Source organism: Platichthys flesus, chromosome 4, assembly GCF_949316205.1.
Source record: "Platichthys flesus chromosome 4, fPlaFle2.1, whole genome shotgun sequence".
NCBI lineage: Eukaryota > Metazoa > Chordata > Actinopteri > Pleuronectiformes > Pleuronectidae > Platichthys > Platichthys flesus.
Window position 1 is genome coordinate 12,445,999 of NC_084948.1, and position 23,702 is coordinate 12,469,700.

The following is a 23,702-nucleotide window of genomic DNA, read 5'->3' on the forward strand; positions in this document are numbered from 1 at the left end:
CCACTTGCTGTATAAATATACTGCATTTTTTTTTTTTACTTAGAGATCCAATGCTATAGTTAAATACACCTGAATATTATGCATACCCAATATGCTTAATTGACCAGAGGGAAATGAGGAAAAAAAAGCAAAAATAACATGTAAAAAAAACAAAAAAAACAAAGACAAATGGAGAGTACTGACAGAAGTAGTGGTTAGTTAAATAAATCCTAATGAAAAGTAATATTACTGCTGTCGCAAGAAAATCCAGCTTCTGTATCGTCTCCGATCCATACGTGGTGGGAACGTTTGACCCTTGTCTCAATAACAACCACTTCATGTCTTTTAAAATACAGGGGTCATCATTTAAGATAAGGCTCAAAGATAAACGGTTTCCATCCGACAGCAACATTATTGAGTATTTTCTTTAGAATTAACCTACTAGTGTACAAACATCTGGACTAAGAATACCTCAAAACACTCAATCTTATTGGTTTATATTTTAAAATTACAATATAAATTGCTTCTTCCTCCCATTTGCACTACACAGCCTAGGTACCTGTAACTTAGCATTAAATTGAAGTCCTCAAGTTCTCTTGTGTTGTGCAATATTTCCTCACAAAGTTATTCATTATCCCACATTTCTGATATGTTCTACTCTTCTTAGCAGTTAAGTGTAATAATTATTGAATGGAGGCTGCTTACAGAGCCTGTGATCCATATTTAGAGATTACAACAATAAGCATTTTATTCAAAAATCAATTCAAAACGCTGATAAAATAATTACTGTGTTAAACAGCTGGAGGCATTCCCTCTTGTTTTATTGCAATATCAAACCACTTCATCTACATACCAGCACAGTAAATGCTTTTGCTAAACCAACCTGTCCTCTACAGAAGTTGTGATTTGATCTTTTTTTATTTTTATATTTTTTTGGGGGGTTTTATTTTTATTTTTTTATGACACAGGCCTCCCCTAATAATCAACCCTAGCACCACCACAACCCCGCACCATACATGTCCTCCAGCCAAGGACCAATAAACAAGACTCAATGATTGATCATCACACTGTAGGATGTAGACAACTTAGAGTGAACAAAACCAGCTGTATATGATCAAGCTCTCACTGGCTGTAATATTGTGCCCATGAAATGACTTAATAAAATAAAAGGTTGTTGTTGTAATGAATGAAGAGCACTGTTGAAATGCAGTCAGTAAAACCAAATATGTGTAAATCTCTGACTCCGGCAGAATTAATACAGTATACAAAAGAATTTTCTTTTCTCATAATACTGCTTAAAGTCTCAAAGTGACTTTCTGGCCCCTTGAAGGTCGCGTAGCTCTTTACCTCCTGTCAAGAGAAGCCAACTGGGTTCAAATGCAGTGACAGAGACGCAGAGTCATCACAATTTCAAGCTCCAGCAATTAAAACACAAACAACCCTGCTTTCTGATTGCAGTCCATTTTTTACTCTCGATCAGCAACAGAGTTTAAATTGGCCCCAATTTCTGAGAATTCCAAGCTGCGAATACAACAGACCAGGTGTATACAGCCTCCTGACTTCCTTATGTGGCACCTGACCCATTAAACCTCATTTGTTCGGCCTTTTCAGAGCACTGCCAAACGGATTAATGGAGTGAATCCACACAAACACATTCAAAAGGTGCATTTTAAATTGAACAATCTGTCTTTTCTGTTTGGTTATTAGTCCTGGTCTGGAATCGAGGAGGTGGAGGAGACGAAATGATCACAACGAGAAATCAATGTACAATTCATATTGTGCAAAAATTGCAGAATGTGACAGCAGTTTCTCGCAAGTAAGATGTTACCAACTCAAATGTCTTGTACCTTGAAATTAAACAACCAACTGTGAGCGTCATCACCTCCTCCTCCTCCTTCCATGGCTGCCTGCTCCTCAGTTTTGTCCTGCTCTCCTGGTGCCAACACAATCCCTTTAAACTCCTTCTCTGCTGGCTGTGTCTGCAATGCACACCCCTAGAAACCCGTGTGTATGCTTGTGTTGGACTGAGGGGTGCTGTTCAGTAAGTGCCACTAAGTGATCATGTGTTTTCCAACACACCGCAGGAGTCAGTGTGTGCGTGTGTACGACCACCCTTGCTGTTGACACGGTTAGAATTAATATTTAGCTTTCTTAATGCGTTCACCTAGGCTAACCACAGTAAAAAAAGCTTGAGGACCCGAACAACCCTGACAGGTTCTCCGGCTCTAGGTAAAGATTCCGTTTGTGTCACACCATACTAGCCTGCATAGTATGCAGCAAGAAGAAGGTGGTGTTTTCTTCTGTATGTGCTAGGTGCTAAGCTAATGTGGACAGGCTGGGACACAAACCTGGCTGGGCGATGGGCAGCAAGTGCTCTGCTCCTAACAACACAGCAGCTCACATGGAGAAGAAAGGACGACGGTGACTGACAGACTACGGCCGGACAGACAGCAACATGCTGGAAGACCACCGAGATTGAAATAAAAAATGAAACAAATCAGATAAAATAAAGGATAAAGTGGAAGGAATGACCAAGGTAGAAAATAAGAAGTCTACAGGAAAGGTTAAGCAAACCAGTTGAGTGTGGTAATAAGGAAAAATTAAATAATCCCCCCCAAAAAATCCTAATTATGTTAGAACCCTGTGCTGAAATCTAGTCGTTAGAAAATTTGGCAGCATAAGTCAGTAAGTCTTTGTAGTGAATGATGAGAGATGATAACAAGGAGTAAGTGCCCAATATTATCCAGCCAACTGAGCAGCAGCAGGCGGGACCACACACATCAGCACAACACAGAAACAGGAGCAACCGACACCTGTGATTGGTCAAGCAGTCCTTCTGGAGTTCCCGAGAAAAAAAAAAAGAACAAAGAAAACCATACAAAACAAAGTAATGACTGTTGGCAAATGAATAGAGAAATAAAAAATAAAAGCAGCTTTTGTAAGAATGTTAAGAGAATGTCGCATAATAACAATAAAAATAAAAGTAAAGTGGCTGTTGCACTTTAGTTTTGTTCTTGCAGACAGGTGCGGAGTTCCCGTGGTTACCAGCGGGAGCCCGTGTAAGATTTGAGCAGTTGCATACGATGGTGGACTCCAGACCTGGAGAGAGAAAAAGAGAAGCAGATGTACACGTTGGCGATTGATTCAAAGAGAGCCTCGGGCCCCTGAGGGGAAAAGAAACGTGAGGGAGCAGTTTGTTCAGGTCAGAGAGAGAGACAACAGAGGAACAAAGAGAGGAATGAAGAGGAGGAGTGAAGTGGCGAGGAACATTTCAACGAAAACAGCGGCAGGGCAGACACTCACATGATTGGTGGGCTCTACCAGTGAGGTGGTACATAGCTGTACCCAGGTGTCCCTTGGGGCCTGTAGGTTGGCACAGTGACTGGGTGTCCTCCCATTTGGGGGTGCTGGGGCGTTGTCAGCAGGGTCCCTACAGGAAGTTCACAACGTTACTACTACAGGCCGACCACTCACCGCATCCTTTACATACACATTCAATGAGTAAACATTTCTGAGCTCAAGTAATAAACTCAAGAAATAAAGAAAGATTTCTAATCTGATGTCTTGTCAGCAGGCAGGATGCTGCTGCCTGATTCTGGTCATGTCTAAAAACTGAAGGAAGTAATCCGTGTCCTCTGCGCTGAGACGTACCTGCACTCATCGCCATAGTTGTCCCAGCAACCATTCCCATGGCAGCCATGCCGTTGTTGCGAGGGTTAGGTACAGGGACCGGGGCCGGGTAGAGGGCTGTGGAGGGCATGCTGTTGGGCTGCACCACAGTGGTGTGATGGATCACATGTGGCTGAGCCGCATACACGGGCTGGGTGTAATATGCTCCCTGTCAAGGTAGAAACAGAAAAAGGTTTGTGAATGTTTGTGTGTATGTAGTTTTATTATATAATATAGTGGATTTATCCCAGAGAAAACAGTTTCTAGTGCTAATGATCATCTTCTACTGCAGGAACAAAAGAAATCAGAACAAAATCAGCTAATTTAATAGTTACTTTGGAGATTAGCATGTTGCGTTTCTCAAGTTTTCAACTACATATGCATCTATGGCTTTCTTCTTATATTTAACATTACAAGAAGTAAAGCATTGAATACAAAAATCTCCCTATTGTGTGAAAATCTCAACCAGACCAAAGTATAATATGCTGCAAATGCAGGGCCTTTGTAGGGAGATGTACCTGGACAGTGTAACAGACTATTAACCAAAGCAATTCTTTGGTATAAAACATAATCGCTGCAACATAAAAGCCATTCAAATAATTTTTCACTCTCGATAAAACAAGTTAAAATGCTTTTCATTTGGAAAATATTGCATAAACGGTTTGCCGTCAGAGTTGTAAAACTGCCTCATCTCACTGTATTAAATTGTCTTTAAAAATGACATTGACTGATCAGACAACATAAACTTATTTACTGATAGTGCTTCAGTTTAGTGGCAACATCACAAGCCTGATCGACTTTTCTTTCTAGTATTTTCAGTGCCTCTTTCAGTGTCCTTACCTGTGCGTATAGGTTCTGCTGAGGGTAGGCACTGCGGATAGGGTACATAGCTGTTGGGTAGGGGGTGGGGGTCGGGGTGTAGGGAGGGGGTGCTCCATTTGACTGAGTGGGTGGCACTTTGTATTGGGTGCCTGCTGAAGCGTATCCTAGCAAAAAGAGGAGAAAGGAAGAAGAGAGAAATAAATTTGACACTTTAACTGATGAGATGTTTTCTTAAACCTGCAATAAGTGATTTACAGTCCATAAAACCCCCCCAAAAAACATAATATGAGTATTGTCACCTTTTGTAATTTAGAGACGGTTTTCTTAAATGTGTTCTCTGCGCTGTAAACTAACCTATGACTGATTCGATAGATTAATGCTGGGTCTAATATCACAATTACCAGAAAATGTATAAATATAATCTGCATTTATGGGTTGAACATGGCTGATGACACCACACAGTTTTTCAAGTAGTTATTGAAATTGGATGGCCAACGTTTTAGTAGGAGACTTAAGCCAAAACCTACGTGAAGTTTTAATTAAAAATTACAGGAAAGGAAAAACTGTTTTTATTCATTTGTGAAGCCGTTTAAACTCTTTAGCTGCTCTAGCATGCTGTTTGGTGCTGGGCAGGTTCATGCACAAGATTTGTTAAAGTTCACGGGAAACAACTTCCTCAAGTACCATGATGATGGTGAGAGGATAAATTAAATAAAAACACTATTGTATTAAAAAATAGCAATGAGCTTTAAGATACTGAATTACCATTATCTTTAAATACAGCACACGAAGAGAGGATTAGAGAATCAGTAATAATCTGCATGTTATGAAAAACTGCTGCTCTTATATATGGATAGACTGTAGGCACCATGAAATCTGGGGCAGTTCAGTGACAAGTAAATTAGTAAAAATACATTAGTCACACTAATGTAAAACTAACATGTGAAAATACCCACATTTAAACAGTTTGAGCTTTCAACTGTATGTTTATTATTTCAATTTGGCCCAAAATCCACCAGATGGGGCACTGGTGCCACCTTTTGATGGGAGGCTAAAAACTATAAAGCTGAGAGTTATTGAATCTAAAAATGGCTTATTTCTCCAGTAACCAAGGAGCTTCGGACCAATCTAAAAAGGTACAGAGATATTCTCTCTAAATACTACTGTACTGTTGTACAGTGAGGGCATCTGGTTCGGACTCGGTTCATGTCTGGGCTCTGCTCTTCATAGTGCAGTACTTTTGAACGGCCACTAGGAGGAGCCTGAAGGTCAAACATGCTACTAGCTAGCTGCTGCAGCAGAGCTTATGAAAGCTTCCCTCACACAAGGACAAGCGAACAAAGAGATGCTGGAGCTGCTCTGTGTGTGTCTAAAAGTGTGTATTTGTGCGTGTGTGCATACTCTCATACACATTCTTTAACATGCATGCAGGGCACTAGAGGACAAAGGTGTGTGACAATTACACAAAAGCCCTGCTGACAGAAAACAGTTTGTCTATTAAATGGTCTTGAGGAAATGATGACATTGATCAAGACACAGTTCTAATCAGACCACATCCAGCTCGTCTGAAAAACGGAAACAATTTAATTCTCCATGTATTTAACAAGCCCCGCACAAGGCAGAGATATGAATTGCAGACAAACAGCAGCAGCAGCCTTAGGAATGATGTTGAGGTGGTCTGTTGGAACAAAGCTATGCGAGCTTCGACGGAGCATACCTGATATTTTGTTAGACTTCCAAAAAGATAAAAACACAACTGGGGGAGGGGATGAGAGGAGAGAGGGGCTTCAAAAGCAGAAAACTACAAACCCATCCTGCCTCGTTACGACACTTAAAATTCAGGAGGATGGGGAACAATTCAAGGAGGTATTTGCCCTCCTGTAAAGAACATTTAGTGTTTTATATATTCATAAAAATTAATACATTCCAGGTATGCTGCCATTTAGGTGCCAATCTTTATGGTTTTCAATACATATTTCAAAACCATTATTCAAACAGAATTTTGAAAATAATTTATATTTTTTATTATATCATGAAACTCAAAAGGACCAAACCACCACCAAGTTCCTGATCTCTATTTCCCTACTTTGGGTTTGTTGTTCTCTCCTCTCTTAAACATAATACCGATTGTTATTGTGCCCCAAACAATAACAAGATTCTGCAATTTATAGATTTTTTTTCCATTAAAAATACTAATCTAGGTTTTAAAATCTGTCTTAAAAAATGTCAGCTTATTTTTCCATCCATTTTTCTACATCATAATCAAGTGATGTAGTGTTACATTTGGGGATTTTGTGATGTGCAAATAAACAGACAACAACTATGGACAACAGTCTCATATCTACTGAGCAGACAACTTGCAGAGTAAAACATTGTTGTAGTTGAGTAATTTAAACATCATTATTAGACTGTAAAATCTTCTGCATACATCATTGTGTCTGTGTGACGCCCTTTACGACATTACCCTACACTCTGCTGTGTGTGTGGGTTGTTTCTCTTATTTGCATTCTTAGAAAAAAAAAATGAAAAAAAATAAAGAACATCCCACTTATTAACTCTACACAAATTAGGCATTTGCTCCCAAGATATTACCTTTTGTAAGATAAACAAAGCCATCAAATGGTGTGTGCCAGAGCTCACCTGGTGGATACCCAGGACTACCTGTTTGATACAGGTTGGGGGTATAGGTGGGAGCCGCGGCAGGATACCCTCCTGGATAACCTGAGTGTCATCACAGGAGAGAACACATTAGAAACCAAAGCTTAACAGAGAGAAACCACAAACACAGATTTGGTTTCAAGCAGGATGTGGACAGATGGAGCTCATTAAAAAACATGTCTGCACCAATGACATAGTTGGTTCAACCCGCCTTACATACACTAACTGGCAAACGCGGCACTCCTGCCAATATTGTGAGGGTGGAGATAAATCGAGAAACATTAGCAAAGAACCCAAGATATGCCAAGGGGCTACACACGTGTCTGGCTACACACACACTCTTGAGAGTGTGTGTGTAGCCAGACACGCTGACACGCTGGTTTTTGACGTAAGAAAACGCTTCCACTGATAAAAAAAAAAAATAAGTTTGTCAGAATGAGAAAGAGGAAGAAAAGAAGGTAAAGAGATAGAATTAACCAAGACTAAGTGCTGCTCACTGCTTGCATTTACTTGTAGTCAGTTTCCTCAGAATACAAGCTTTTCTTTATCTGCTTTAGTCAAGATGTGCACATGTCTAATAAATACGTTTCAAAGGTAGTCAGCAACCAGAAGTCAGAAACCAGGATAAGATAAGATGCATGTGCATATGCACCATTATGACGGAATAATGGATTACTCCAGTTAAAGTAAAAATGGGATTATCAAAACTGTGATATGGGTTTATCCAGGATACTGACATTTTCATGCTTAATACAGAAACGAGCCACTGCCAAAAACCTTTAATGGCCGTGATACTGATCTGCATGTAAACACAGTTGCTAATTTACTAACGGCGCATTTCTGGAGCTATGACTGAATTGGTTCTAATCTATGTTAAGATTACAACCAATTGTGCTTCAATAATTCCCTTCATTACATTATTTCTGGTGATTGGCTCACTGTCTGTAGTTAAGAAATGTTTGGAGTAGTTTTCAATGAGTTGACTTCATTCAACTCCGTTACGCACAGATAGAAATCAATTTTTATGAAGCAGCTTATCGTTTGAATGCGTCTCTCTTGAGAGGCTTCACATCAATGGACATATGAGACAAACTTGCTGCTTCTCAAACTGGGTCAACACATCGGTCTCCTGGTTTACAAGCAAAGGTAAACAAAGCAGCCTGCATCGGTAATATCCTTTTTTTATAAACTCATTGTAATCTAAAGACACAATTTGTAATCTAAATGTGAATCGGTCCTGCAGTCACCTCTAACCGGCAGTTCTAAGTCTTCTCTCTCCAAAACTCCACGTTCACACAGCGAGCCCAAGTGGCTATGATGGCGGGACAGTGGGGTTGTAGATCTTAAAATAACTTGTATTGTAACTGCTCTATGTTTGAAAGCATATCAAATCTCAAATACTGTTCATCTCAGCTTCGCACAAGACATGTGTATTGATAAGAACCCAAGGGGGTGCAGTTTTCAATTTGGTGCGATACGTTCAATATTAATACACTTTGAGAAAAGAGGCAACCTACACTCTTTAGCAGCAGCAGCTGAAACTCATCTACATAAATTATGTTGCTGATCATGACAAAAGCGTGTTCACGTCATCGATAACCCATTCTCCAGTTGAGGCTTCTGTGTACTGAGTTAAGCCTAACTGAACTTTGAATTAACAGGTGGACAGCTGTTTGTGCAGCAGCTTCATAGTTCTGTGTCGTTATTTACCGCAGCTCAATTACTGCAGGTCACTTTTAGGTTCAGAAAGAGAGCTGCAAGTAGCATTTCCACAGTAACAGGCCATTGGAGACAAAAATATTTAGATGGTACTCTAAACGTCTAATCCTGATACAGAATCACAGAAGTGCTTTTAGTTGATTGAGGTGAAGCTCTTATTGTGACTGATTTCATGTCAAACTTCAACTACTGGTTATTTTTATTATGATTTATCTGCACATAACTTTCACCAGTTATCAATATAGTTTTTTTGGTTTCTGGATCACTGACTTTACCACAGTAGCCACATCGATCCCTTCTGTAACTCATCAATATACACATTTCTGCGATGGGCAAAGATGTTGACTGCATTTCCTCCTATGGCAGCCACTTTGTGCGCACATTTAGTTAACAGTAGGGGACAATCTGGATATTAGTGGAGGAAAAATGTGTATGTGCTGATTAGTCTTACCTGTGAACGCCATGTTCTTTGGGTTTCCATAAGGGGTGCCAGGCTGAACAGGGCTGTAGACTGGATTCATAGCTGAAGATAATCTGTTCTTACTGAGAGAGAAAAAAGGAAAGTGTCGCAAATAGGAGAGAGAAGAAAAATGGAGGGGAGAGAGACGTAAGCCACGTAAATTGGAAAGAAAATTGTTACATCTATCAAGCATACATAAGCACACACCCATCACACACACACACATTAATCCCAAACTCAAGATTCTCAAGGCGACATCCAGCTGAAGGATTTTGCCAGCAAGCAACAAAAATCAAGCACCGTAAATCCTCACCCTCAAGTAGGCTCAAAATATGCTTGTGTTTAAAAACGCAGACTATTAACTGGATTTTTTCCTGTAAAGTGCTGACAGAAAATCAGAGGAATGCAAAAATCCACTGAAAATGTTTGTCTGGTTTCCTGTAAGGTGTTAAATAAAACCAGCCAGATGTTGCACACCTGCAAAAAAAAGAGGCAGGAGGAGCTCTACCAGCCATGTTCCCTCTACAGGATTGAACGAAGGAGTGGCCACTTAAAATTTAAGGTGCTGTATATGGATGGGGGGAGAAGTCTTACTAAAGATTTGTTTAAACCTCATCTCCCATCAGGTGTCTTTCCTCACAGGTCGCACGATGGCGATGAATGAAACCTCAAAGTGCTATTTCAACTTACCTGTTTATTGAGAATATGGGCATGGGAAATGTGTGTGCATGAGTGTGTCTTTGTGTGTGTGTGTGCATGCGTGCGTGCCCCGTACCTCTTGTGCGTGTCTGGTTGATACATGAAACTGAATTTGTCTGTGGGATGCCCGCTCGCCATTCTTGCTGTATGCAAATGAGGAAGGAGTGGAAGTGGATATGCAAATCTGAAATTAAAACAGCGAGAGGTCATGATTACAACGAACACAGGAAAAGGGATAAAAAAATAAAATTTTAATAACAGCAACAAAAAGCAAGCACCAGTGCAACAGCAAATGGTTAGTGATAGCAGCAGGGGAGACAGTGATTAGGACGGCATGTCTGAGTGAGTGGTTGAGGTAACCGGTGATTAAACACCAATAATTAGATTTAATAATTGTTGTGAGGGAATTTTTTACTGCTAAAATAATGTCCTGCACTAGCATGTAAGCATCTTTAAGCTGATAAAACAGAAATGAAGACATATTTTACCAACATGTATATCAAGTCTATATGATGCATGTCTGAGTAAAGTGAAGCTTAAGTGTGTGTACTGTTTCTAACGAGTCCAAATTCGCAGTTTATTTTCAGACCTCAATTTTTGAGCCACAATTCAATTCTCAATCTTATGGTTATTTAATCTCAAAATGATGATCACCAGGCTTGTAATTTCTATTAAATTAGGGGCAGGGGCATTTGGCCTTAAGTGTCACAATAATTTTTACTGTTCAAAGCGCACAGCATGAAATAGATTTCGAACAAAAACAAAAAACTACGTTTCTGAAAAAAGACAAATTACTTTTTAACTTGTGTCTGAAAACTCATTCACATATTTTACTGCATTAAAATATGAAGAATCCATAAACATGAAAATATTAAATATATTGGTAGTAAGATAATAGTGAAGTGAAGCTCAAATTCAACATATTTTTGACTAGAGGGTGACTTTAAAATGTATATGAGAGTGTTTAAATCTAACTCTTACATCACCATTGTATCACTGTTTCGGTCTCGGGTTTAAGAATCATTACACATCTTGTACTTGTATGTGATGTGCTGTACAAAACATTGAATACAAGCAGCAAAGAAAACGTCGAGAGCCAATGAAAAAGCACAACGCACCCAAGTGAGCGTGCATGTGACGGGAACAAAATATATGTACAAAAGGAAGCAAAGTCAAGCACCTGAATAAGCAGGATCCAGTACACACACAGAGTGGAACAGCTGAGGAATACGTAGAGGCAAGGTGTGTGCGTGTGTGTGTGTGCGCGCTGTATGTTATGACTTCATTTGTATCCTGTGCTGTACACAGCAAATCAATCACCCAGTCATCATGTAAAGACAATACGAAAGGAATTGGATTGTACCAGAACATGAGTTTCCATCTTAAATCTAAACTGATGCATATTGGGCTGGTGTTTCATAGCCACTTACTCTGTACATGATTACAGCATCACTGTCACCATGTCTGGCATACACTGTACCCTGGCAATGCCAAACAACACGGATGACACTTCAAATTAGTCAAAGAATCATTTCAGCACTGTGTCCATTAACATGACGTCAAAACGCCTGGAGTCACTTGAAAACTGAATGCTAGCATTAACATGTGGGTGCAGGTGCTTTCTAGTCGTTTTATGCATGAATTCCTTAAATAAACATATGGATGCACCAAAACATTAACAAGACGACATCAACAGCTAATGTAGCTGGAAAGTATGAGGGCAATGTGCAAAATTATGGACCCTCTCACGGCGAAACACAAACGGACATTTTCCCAACATAATTGCATCATATTTGCATGCTGCGTCATGTCAGTCGATTTCGTGTTTGACAAATATGTCAACTTGGAAGGACCAGGGAATTTCCCCAAAAGGCCCAGACACCATTTCAAGTCTCAAAACGTGAAATACGAGGTGAGTAGTGGTGAGGGTCTGACCAAAAGAATTGAGATATGTCCCTGAAAGCAAAACATTTTCCATAAGGGGTCTGATAATGGTTACTCTTTACACCAATTATTTTTGTAAGTGCAATGGAGAAACTCCCAACATTCGATTGCACAATCAATGGTGCTGTCTCCATCTCTAACAAACAAACACACACACTGGATGAAGTGGTAGACAGTGGCCGGTCAAGCCAATAACACGAGCCTCAACTATGGCTCATTACTAAAATAAACAAATCTTATAACAAAATAATGTCCCTGGGGAACTGATTTACCGATTGTTGAACACAGCTCACTGTACAATCCTTATTAATCTACTGCATCTCCTCTGCTTTAATCCCCACCCTCAGCTTCCTGGCCTCCAACCTTTCATTCCTCTCTGCTGCTTTTCTTCAATTATTTTGTCATTAGCTTCCTCCACCTCAGTAAATCAGTGTCTCGACATGCAAACTGAGTTTAATTATAACCAGATTAAAGCAAAAGCCACAGATTACTGCAAATGACACATAAAAGAACAGTTTAAAAATACAATCCCTGATTTTCCTAAATGTCAGCCATGCTCACAGAGCAAGCTCAATGGGGTTGATTGGAAAATGTATGTGCAATGACCATAATAGAATAGAAAGCCTTAATTGTCATTGCATCGGCAGAATACAACAAAATCTAAATTTTCGCTCCAGTGATGCGAAGACAACAGCATAAAAGACAATGCACTAAATTATCAAAAGAAAGAGTCAAACCGAAGTTACATGTATTGGCTGCAATCAGAATAATATCGTTTGTTCACATGAACTTAGTTATAAGTTGCCTGTTGTAATGTGTAGAGTGAGGAACCATCGGCTTTTAACCGAGACAGGTGGCCGAGCTAGCCCCGAGGCCTACTGCAAACACACACATACCCTATTACAGCTGTGAATGAATAGAAAGACGGTTTCTGTCTGAAAAAAAACAGCGTGTGTAGGCCAAGGTGTTGAAAAGTGAATGGGTGAGAACAAGAGGGGCACATCAATGTGTCTGATGGAGGTGTGTGTGTGTGTGTGCAATAGGATGACAGAAAAGCATGTGATGAGTAGGAGTGTCAAACCACAGCTCCCTTTGTTTTCAGGGGGAGGTGGCGATGAGGTGCATCATGCTGTCGAATAAAACCCCTTTCTAACAATAAGACCTTCTGTTCAAAAGACCACTGTGATTGAAGAAGAGCATTCTCAAGGGGACATTCACAATACAGACAGACAAAGATAGTGACGGGTTGTATATTTATTTGTAGAACAGAGAGTAAAGGAAAAGAGTCTACACATCTCCATGGTTTGAAAGCATTTTTGTTGCTTAAGGCAAAACATAAAACGAGTAATAACTCGACATACGGCTGTGTGACTGGAATGTCAAAATTAAATATGCACTTACAGTCAAGTAGCAACTACTGCTGACCACTTGAAATAGATTTGGGGTCTGCATTATATAAATATTTATTTTATAAGAAACCAAAATGCCATTTTGGGAAAAGCTAATTAACACAATAAGTCAGATAATATAAATTCTGTCTGAAGAGTGGGCAGTTATTCTTATCTTATTTCTATAGAAGTATCTTATTTTAGGGGTTAGGCAACTATGATTTTCATTATTCAAAAATATTGTTTGTTTAGGTCAATTAATAATTTAATTTGTTAAAATACAGATATTTTGACTTCGAAAGAACGACGAGATTCTGAGTTTAGCATCCCCCCATATAAACTGAGAGTTTTTCAATCAATAATCCATGGCCTCATCAATAATAAAATTAATAATTTAAACACAGAAAAACTCAATCATGCTCCATAATGAAATAAAACATAACAGGAGGAACAATGAAATGATAAAATTAAAGTATTTATATTTTTTTAATGACACTTTGTCGGTGTCTCGTGGCCCCTTTCTGTAAAACCTGACATCTGTTTTCTCAAACTCTCTACTTGATACAAACATGTCGACTTCAAAGATGGAAGGTCAAGCTGCAGAGTAACATCGCTTCGTCAGTACAAGGACAGCTGTACACCGCTAGTGAAGATGAAACTGCATGTGATGTGAAGCACTTTCAATTATTTGCCACTATCTGCGAAGGTTACGGGGCTGAACCTAGATGCTTTGCGCAAGTATAAATTGAGGAGGGTAGTGTTTTTGGTAGCAGCCTTTCAATACAAAATAACTGTTTTCAATCATGGCTCTCCACACTTGGTAAAACTTAATCGTATTAATTGCCTGAAGATATTGTATGGTGCTGCATTAGGTACCGAATACAACCCAGCTAACAATTACTTTTGGATTAATTTGCCAATTTCTTGTTTTAACAGTCAAAAACTTAAAATGCTACATTTACTATCTAAATGACAAAATATCTTCCAATACTCAGGAACAAACAGAAAGCATTTTGCTGGATAAAAAGGCTAAAATGTTCATAGTTATTTTTCTGGCTGCCCAAATCCTGGCATCAGATTGTGTTGTAAATTCTCTCCTCGTCTCACACATGAACAAACAGTGACCAGGGATTCATTCATCACCGCTGGCAAACATTATTAAAGAGACCTAACAGCTCCACAGCTTAACCAGAGTTATTTTTCAGGACTTTGTTAAGCTTAAACTCTATTAGTGGGACTTCATTTGGGCTGAACTCACAAGCTATATAGCCTCAAGGCAACGGTAGAGAAATATACAGGGGCTCGATAACCCGTATGCTAATAGACCTGGGGGTTGTGTGTGTGTCTGTCTGTCTTTTAATGTTTTGTGTGAAAGCAGTAAAGTGACAATCATATTTTCTATTGTTTCAGATCTTGGTCATTTATGTCTACATATGTTATTTGCGTCTAAGTATGTGCACATTTCAAAAACAATAATGTTGGTTCCACTCTATAAAGGGAGATTCTTGCAGCCTATGGGGAGCAGAAGTGGTATTAATGAGGGAGGGGGGTGGGTGATTGTGAAAGAATAAACCACCGAAACACACACACAAAGGGCTACCATTCCTGGAGAACATGTACAATGCAACACAACCCCCACACCAACTATATCCTCCCACATAATACCTCAGCAGGCATCTACTCTTTAAGCAACTAATCAAAACCGGTGGGCGTTATCACACTTCAGCACAGGAGAGAATAGAACTTAACAGCTTTTTTAATCCTCCAAAAGGAAAGCATTTCACTTGGGTCATACGAGACTGAAACAGAGAGAGAGAGAGCGAAACCATTAGACAACAAACTGCTGAGTGTAATGTGGTGTGGCAATAGTGGGGTTGCTGCTATAGACTGTGTTACATGATGTTCATGCCCATCAGCCCCATTGTCTATTTAACTTTGTATGGGTATAATACTCGTTAGACATTGGTAGCGCCTATGTTCTAATATAAAAAAAAAACAATACTTTTAAAATAAGTTATTAATCGTCAATTATAAACTGAAAGAGCAGTAATAAACTGAGTCACAGAGATTTGGCAAAGTAAAAGCGCATATTTAGCATCATTTCAGTATTGAACCTAGTAATATTGATTAGGCAATTACATTACATGTCGTTTGGCTGACGCTTTTGTCCAAAGCGACTTACAATTAGTACACTCTACAAACTTTGTGAACTAGAGAAGGTGGCAGTCTCTGGACACACACTCTCTTCCACACCTACAAAATGGGACATACAGAGGGGCAGGTGAAGGGGAAAAGTGCCTGTCTAACGCAGACAGTAAAAACTGAATGCAATTTTTGATGGCTCACCTCTGATGCGGAGGAGTTTCTCCGGGTACTGGTGATGACCGGTCAATGGGGCACAGAGCACTGCCTAGATCTCTTCAATGAGCAACAGTGTAGAGCACTAAGTTTGAGTTATTTTATGTTGTTATGAGAAGTACCAGAAACATTTGGAACGTAACTGTTGGGACAAATGAGACTATGGCCGGCTGCCACAGTTGAGGTAATTAATGGGGAAAACCGCACACAAATAGGATTCTTTTTTTTATTAAATTGTAAGGCACATTTTAGTATCGGCTTACTGTACTGTAAAGCTGAAATTATTGACACAATTAACCAGTTGGTAAGATGAGGTATTAATAGATTTTTAATTAGGTACTGGGAAAATGTGGCCATTTTTCATTATCTTCTGATATATTAAATACCAGACAATCACCTTACTGGGAAAGGAACCGGCTGCATTTTGATAATGAAAGAGGTTAGTTGCGGCACTACTGGGCCACCAACATTAAATCTTTATTAAAGCCTGAGGCTTTCTCTGTCACACGAAACATTCATGGCTAACAAAGCAGCAATCAAAGTCAAGAGTTTAACACTCAACACCTCAGCTACTCTGCTTGATCAGGACTGTGTGTGTCGTAGTGTGCAAGAGATTGACTGCAGCGTGGAAGCAAGCAAGCCAGAAAGAACTGTCTTCTGATTAAATTTGTTTGCCTTTATGCCCCCTTGAAACCAATGAGAAAAGCAGGGCCAAAAAGAGAAGAATGTGAAATATTCCAAACCGTTATAGATTAGGCAGAAAATCTTGTGTGCAGGATCCCTGCACAGCTGACTTACAAAGGAGAGCTTTTACATCAGCAATCTTCCAAACAGCATGATATCTAACAAAACACAGGCCTCCAGTAGCGCCTGCTATTTCAATCAGAGCTGACATCCATAATCAAGTCCAAGACTACATCCATCCTGCTGTAATATTAAAAGGCAGTGTGATGGAATCAGAAATACCCCCCTGCCTTCCACACAATCAGACCTGCCCTGCAGCAACGAGCTTCAAGCAGCCCTGGGCTATTTTAAATCTAGGACAGCATCTCCCCCTTTCTCTGTGCCGACTTCCTCCCCTTCTAGTCTCCTTTCCAAGATCATCTCATCAGTCACACACACACCTCATGGGTCTGCATCCCAGGATTAAGTGACAGTATTGTGCTGGCGCCTGAAAATGGAAATATTTTTCATACCCAGTGTGCCTACCATGAAATGAATACTCTTAAACATTATCCATTTATGGAGATCTCCACCCCTGCTGTGGGCCTGGGGTATTGACACACATTCAGAACGCTGCATTACGACGAATAGTACAGCGGCTTTTCTTAGGCACTGCCACTGAGGTCAGCGCGACAGTGTGATAAATAATTTGATGGCAAAATATCCAACCTTTGTATGTCTAGTCTATTAGACAATACAAGGCTATTTGTCAATTTAAGAACAGTGATTATTTTTAGTGGCACCTACTACTTACTCTGTAATATGTATGTATTTGTATGTGACTTAGTATATTTGTAGTTCAGGAAGAGAACTAGAAGGACCCACAGATAATGGTGTAAGACGTTAATAGCAGTATCTTCATAGACTTGTAAAAAGTGATAATTAGAGGCTTACGTCTACGTTTCTTAAAAAGGGGAGCATCAAGTAATACGACTTTTAATGAGTTCTCACTGCAACTAAGGGATTTTAACACTGACAGTAGAACTGAATGACACTGGAAACAATCCTAGAAGTCTAGAGCAACACTGATTTCAAGTGAGACCGACACTAATTACACACCACACAGGGAAATATTTGTACGGATTTGCCGAGAGATATCTATAGATACTATGCTAACATTTACTCAGAAGACCCCGAAAATCATTTTAAGACACTGGTGGAACATTAGTTAAGTCAATCAATGCCAGCTAAATAAACTTTGAGGTGCTTACATATTCTACAACATTCTCTGTTGATCGAGCTGTTGCGCTTAAGTTGTCTTGTGTGGCTTGATATATGGGGCTATTAAAATAAAACAGTACGTATAAAGTACAAAAGTAACCATAAAAGAAGGAAATTCCTCAAAGCAGAAAATGACTTGCATTACTTGGATTAAACATACATTGAAAGTGTAAATTGAATGAGCCAGTCTGTTTGCTCATTTACAAATGAATAGAACCGCTTTGCAGTCAGTTGGTTGTTAATGGTTAAGACCACATGGTGATGATGGGTAGGTACTGGTAGCTGCAGACCTGGAGCCAAAGTAAGGCTGAGTGAGTCGGAGGCAGCTGCCCAGTCAAGGCCGAATTATAGTCCTGCGACTGCAAACGCGGAAGGCCACGCAGTTGCATCGACGGACTCGTTTCGGTTTATGCTTCACTAACGCAATTCACCGCCAGAACATTAGGCGGAGTAACGTTGTTTGTCGAAGACAAAACACACAAAGAAGAGACGTCGTCGTCTTCTTCTTCTTCTTCGTCGACTGTTTATTTAGATCGCCACTCCGGCTCCTCATAGCCTATTTCTGGCGGACAAATCGTAAACCCGTCAGGAAACAAAAACCCAGTGAGACATAAATACTTGTGTGAACGCATATGCACAAGACCAGACAGCTTTATGACTTACGACTGGCCAGTTAAACCCTTGATAAACAATCAATACCCCAAGGAGATATTAACAGTAGACAGGCATTATTGCCCACAGTGGAGGTGCTACTAGTACAGGACTCTATTATATTGTAGGTAAGATAACAACCACTGATGTTTTTAAAAAGGACCACCAGTCCAACCTCAAACAGTGGAAACAAAATGGTAGAAAATAGAGTTTCCGTTTGTGTCATGTATTCCTTCGAGAATATAAAAAGCTTCACACCAACATTTATAACATCTTCATAAGATCCCGGTTAAGTAAGTGTTTTTGCTTTTTGTTTTGGAGCCTCTCCACTCTGGTGCTTAAACCAGCTAAGACAGGGCCTGCATAATAATTATCACACTGTTGATGTGGTTCAACAAATTTTCACAGTAAGACAAGCAATGGTGATACATTAACTTTGGCCCTATCCTTTGCAGGTGTCCCATTAATCCATGACACAGAGCCAGAATGTAAAGTACCAGGACACTGAAAAGCTTACAGAAATTCAACAATTATGCATTGTTTTCTATCACCAAATGCTGGCCTATTAATTTGGTGATGCACATCACAATACTGGTTACAATTCAATATATTGCAAGACAGATGGTTCACAGCATTTTGAAATTTAAGAAAACTTTTAGTATAAAGAACACTGAATTTGTGTTGCTTTTGAACTGTAGTGGGTTGTACTGACATAAGGAACATGTGTTCAAGTATAGCACAGTACACAAGCCTCCAAAATGAGCATTAAAGTAAGTATAACACACATTTACAGATTCAACATGAACTGAAACCAATCTTCATTAAAGTGGATTCATTGCAGGCCTGTTTGTTTAAACTGCATTAGTTTAACATAGGTGTACCTATTAAATGGGCCAAACCTTTACTCCTAATTCTAAGCCATGAATCCACATTCCCCAATTATGGACAGAGCTTTTGTCCTGATTTGGAAACGCCATTCCCAATTGAAAACCCAGATTTCAGGCACCAGGTTTCCTTCATAAGACATTTAAGGAGTCATTTGGGGAAAGTAATACCTAGTGGCCTGGCGGGTAAACACAGTCAAGTTTACTGTATTGAAGCAAAGTTCTGAACTTACAGTGAACGTCCTACAAGAGATTTACTAATGCATTACCAACAGATACAAATTTGAATGTTTTTCATTAAGGATGCAATCCAAAATATTCAGCAAGTCTCAAGCAATGCGAGAATATTATTTCTTGGTCTAATGAAAATTAAAAGGGTATTGACTGGTGCAGCATAACAAACGTCGGATGGAGAATCTCTCAAAATAACATGTTGGTGTTGATTACAAAACAGAGATGCAGCTATTAACAGGAGTGGTGAGAAATGTTCGTCTTGTTTCATCTGTGAGAGACAGTGGTGTGAATTTGCCAAATGGCAGCCCAAACCAATGTTAGATTGCAGGTTATTTTATCAGTGTGGCACATACAATTTCTTCTATATTTCTTGGCAGGATCTTCCCTTTCATTATAAGACCTGGGTGCATTGCTAAACAAAATGGATGGAAAAAAACTATACAGGGTTGTCTACAGCTCTGTCTAGAAAGGAATACTTATTGATTCTAATATAAGACAATTTCCCCTCAAACTTAGGTTTAACATGTGAGGGTAGCCTTTCTGAAGGCGGGGGTAACATGTTCTTCTGCCACAGAGGAAATAAATAGCCTTGGAGGGGGTGATACAAAATCTTTTTTACATTTTAATAACACAGCATGACATCATTGTCTGACATTCATAGTGACGTTTTTCCTTCCATGTAATGATTGATAGGGGTTTTAGGTCATTGGTATTTTCCTGTAGGATGTAGAGATACCCAATAAAAGTAATTCTGAACTACTGTTATTTTTGGACAAGTTTGGCCTTTCTTAATGACATCACTGCATTGTTTTCCATTAATCATCCAGACTGAGGCGGGACTAATCAGACCATGGTGTCAACACAAAAGATCTTTAACTTGTGTTTTGTTCTGTTGCTCCATTGTAGAGCTGTGTGGAGCCCTCTTTGCAATGCTGTTGCGCTCACTTGCTTTCTTGCGCTCTCTCACACCGTTGACCTGTCACTCATGGTCAGACTGACCACCAGTACTGGGATGAATTCTGTTCACTTCGTCGGCCCCTTAAAACATCCATAAAATGTTTATCCGTATCGTCAGACCACAGACCATGGTTTTAAGACATGCCCGGCAAGATACTTATGTGTGAATCTTGTTTTTTATTATTATGCAAATTAAATTGACATTAAGATTGGCCAATGAAAAGATAATTGATGTATAACTAGACAAATTAAATAATTATTGATTGCAGCTACTGTTTAGGCAATGAATAATAATGATTAACAATTCCATTGGCCCTAAAATCTGGTAACTTTATTGTTAATAATAAAAAACGTCATCCATTGGAGAGACTGGTAACTGGGAGAGGTACACCATGGGAGCATGAATCAGGATGTTGCTGTCTGTATGCGTTTTGTTAGCTGATCTGTGAGGAGCAAATCATTAAATGGTTCAAACCAAGTGGATCAAGTGGTCCAAAGACATGGTCTGTTAAAGAACCACTGACTATCATAAAATTAAGGGACTCCAGCTTCTCAATCCGGTGACAGTTTTATGGATGCATTGTAGAGCCTACCATTCATACACATGAGACTGCGCTCAATACATGCCAAAACCAGATGCCCCCTCCTCTTTTACTTTAGCATTGCAGACAGGGTCACCTTAGATTGAACATTTTATTAAACTCAATTTTATAGTCCGTTCTGCATCATCATTTTTTTCATTTTCAATAACTAGTTATCTGGCAAAGTATTGATTTGCATAGAATGTCCCCAAAACACTGCAGTTTCTTTGTGGATTTGTCAAGGTTGACCATTGTCACTGCTATTTACACAACTTCATGCCAGATGCCCCTTGATTTCAAAGGAGTCTTGAAGATTAAGATTGGTTGTTTGTTGTTTGATGGGGTTGGAGTGTTTCCAATGGATGCGATAGAAACCAAATAAAGAACATATAATGTGCTGGTCTGGTGAGGCCTAACAACAATAGAAATCCCCTCGAAAAGCCATGGGTGCTTTTGCATTAAATATACTGTGACGGCTGCGTGAATGGCAAACATTGTATTGTAAGGCTATTTGAGAGATCAACACTAGAAAAGCACTATTATAAACACAGACAATACATTAGAGATAAAATACCAGAGTGTATGAGATGTGCATTGTTGTACATTTTAAATTTCAATCGGAAAACAAAAGATATTGTCCCTCGTGTCGGGGGGCAAACGTGGTGTTTATAACATGCGTCAGCTACTGCAAAGATGCATTATAGAACTAGTACTTCAAAAATAAACTGCTCCCACTCTAAGATGCAGTTGTATTGTTCGCATCGGAGGCTGTAGCCTGGAGCGCAGTCTGCAGGCTTTTGTGTTTTCCCCCACATCAGTGGTTAAATGTAGTTATGTCCATCACAGTGTGGCATCACTGGCGGAGCACTGCATTCCTCAGATCGTCAGCATCGACAAAAACAGCCACGGTCGGACGAAAAATGGTCACACTCAAACAAGCCTAAGACACCATTTTGAAAAATCCACCGATTTCTAGATAACAACTCCGAGATGCCATCTTGCCAATTATCGCTAGATTAGCCACCGTTAGCATGGCTACACGGCCATCCCGAGGCAGTCCCGTGCAGGAATCCGTGCGGGACGCAGAATACAAACGTTAGCTAAGCTCCCTTGCTAGCCCCCTGATAAAGACAAGCCGCTAGCCCGCCGTAGCATCCCCCGACACACGCTGCTCAAAGGGCTAATTAGCGAACTAGCTGGGGAAAGATTAGCAAAAGACAATGAACGCAGAGAGCCCCGCTACGACAGCGGCGACTTTCACCGCCAACGCCGCATCAACCACCATCGACCGGACAACTTGTACCAGTTTGAGTCCGCTATTCGAGCTAGCCCGCTTAGCTTAGCCCGCTAGTTCCCACTGTAGCCACCGCCGCGGAGGACAATTGAAGGGATACGGAGGGGGAAGAAAAGGCAGGGAAAAAAAACAGGGACAAGTACCGAGTCGACACATGGACATTCCTGTCCGCCATAACAACATACTGCGGCTGAGACTCACCGAAGTCACTCGGTCGAAGAATTGAGGAAAAAATTAAACACGATTCTCCGGTGGTGCGTACGTGCTCTCTCCCGTGTGTCTGCTCGGCTCGGTGTGGTCTGGCTGTGCTACGGCAGCGTTTTGTCGGGGGCCAGTTGCGCTGAGGAGAAGGAGACAGCTTTCACCCCGAGAGACGGTCACTGTGTGTGGGGGATGGGGATGCACTGCCGAGAGGGAGGGAGGGAGGGAGGGATGCAGGGATGAGAGGAGAAAGGAGGGGGCCCGACAGACCCACCGAGAACATGAAGTGTGGAGGCATTCATGATAGTAATAATAATACAAATAACAACAACTATGATAATAAAACGAATCATAATAATAATAAAGCAGGGAACTTTTCTTTTTACAACGATATTAATGGAGTTCCTCATGCACTCAGTAATGAGGCGTTCATGGTCAATGCAAATTTGACCCTGAATGCGCCATTAACGGCATTGATGATGATTCGAATTAAATAATAATAATAATAATAATAAAAGCAGGAAATTGTAATGAGTGAAGGAATTAATAGTCTTTGTTTCTGTTTACAGTCATGTAGGAGTTTATCTCATGCACTTAATAATTATAATTTAAATGCTTTATTAGAGCTATAGATACAAATTCTACTAAAACGACTACTACTAATACTAATAATAATAAAAGAGGGGGGATTCTAATGAGTGAAGATACAGCCTTATTTTTTTGCTTACAATGATATTGAAGGGGTTTCTCTCATGCACTCATAACGAAGGTTCAATGTAAATTTGAGTAGACTACTGGTCATCAAGTTTTTGGATTAGCTTTCATCTCTTTTGTGTGTCTGTTTTCATTTTAACCAAGAATAATTTATTAATATTTTTGCTCTGATATAATCTTTATGTGTATTCGAAATCTATCAGTATGTGTCTGCATGCATATTGTTACTACAAGAGGTCACCCTCACTGTGGTGGTTTTGGTGCATGTCAACAAAGGCCTGCTGTTATGTATCGTTTGGATTCAACACAGGCAGGAAAAGTGGTGGCGGTGACACGGTACTGCAGTAGCTGGAGGTTCACGTTCACCGATTTAGATTCAGTGGTTTTCTTTTCCTGGCCTCATGCATAGCAACCACATTTTATTTTTCCTTACAGCAGGGCATCGCCATCGAGTGGTGAGGAAGTGACTTACACCACATTTTCAATTAAGAGCAAGTGCTTTGTCATCATTGTTGCATTTAGAGCATAAATAATTGAAAACAAAAC

The 23,702-nt window shown here is 39.9% G+C and overlaps 1 protein-coding gene across 3 annotated transcripts; it reads right to left on the reverse strand.

The window, feature by feature from the left end:
* Positions 1 to 754: 754 nt before the first annotated feature.
* Positions 755 to 22,635, reverse strand: fam168a (family with sequence similarity 168 member A). Of its 3 annotated transcripts, none has more exons than XM_062385504.1 (8): positions 22,443 to 22,635; positions 10,083 to 10,190; positions 9,299 to 9,390; positions 7,111 to 7,191; positions 4,489 to 4,634; positions 3,631 to 3,817; positions 3,283 to 3,409; positions 755 to 3,078 (listed from the first exon to the last, which is right to left on the reverse strand). In XM_062385504.1, the coding sequence occupies exons 2-7, from the start codon at positions 10,142 to 10,144 to the stop codon at positions 3,297 to 3,299; spliced, it is 681 nt and encodes a 226-aa protein (XP_062241488.1). In that variant the 5' UTR covers positions 10,145 to 10,190; positions 22,443 to 22,635; the 3' UTR covers positions 755 to 3,078; positions 3,283 to 3,296. The 3 variants fall into 3 exon arrangements, with proteins under 3 accessions (XP_062241488.1, XP_062241487.1, XP_062241489.1); XM_062385503.1 differs by having other exon boundaries at positions 7,063 to 7,191; XM_062385505.1 differs by lacking the exon at positions 10,083 to 10,190 and having other exon boundaries at positions 7,063 to 7,191.
* Between the last annotated feature and the right edge of the window lie 1,067 nt (positions 22,636 to 23,702).

Coding starts and splice junctions, on each gene's coding strand:
- fam168a (XM_062385503.1), bottom strand. CDS start 10,144: ATGGCGAGCGGGCATCCCACAGACAAATTCAGTTTCATGTATCAACCA. Junction 7,192..9,298: donor AAAGAACATGGCGTTCACAG/GTAAGACTAATC, acceptor GATGACACTCAG/GTTATCCAGGAGGGTATCCT. Junction 3,410..3,630: donor AACTATGGCGATGAGTGCAG/GTACGTCTCAGC, acceptor AACTTCCTGTAG/GGACCCTGCTGACAACGCCC.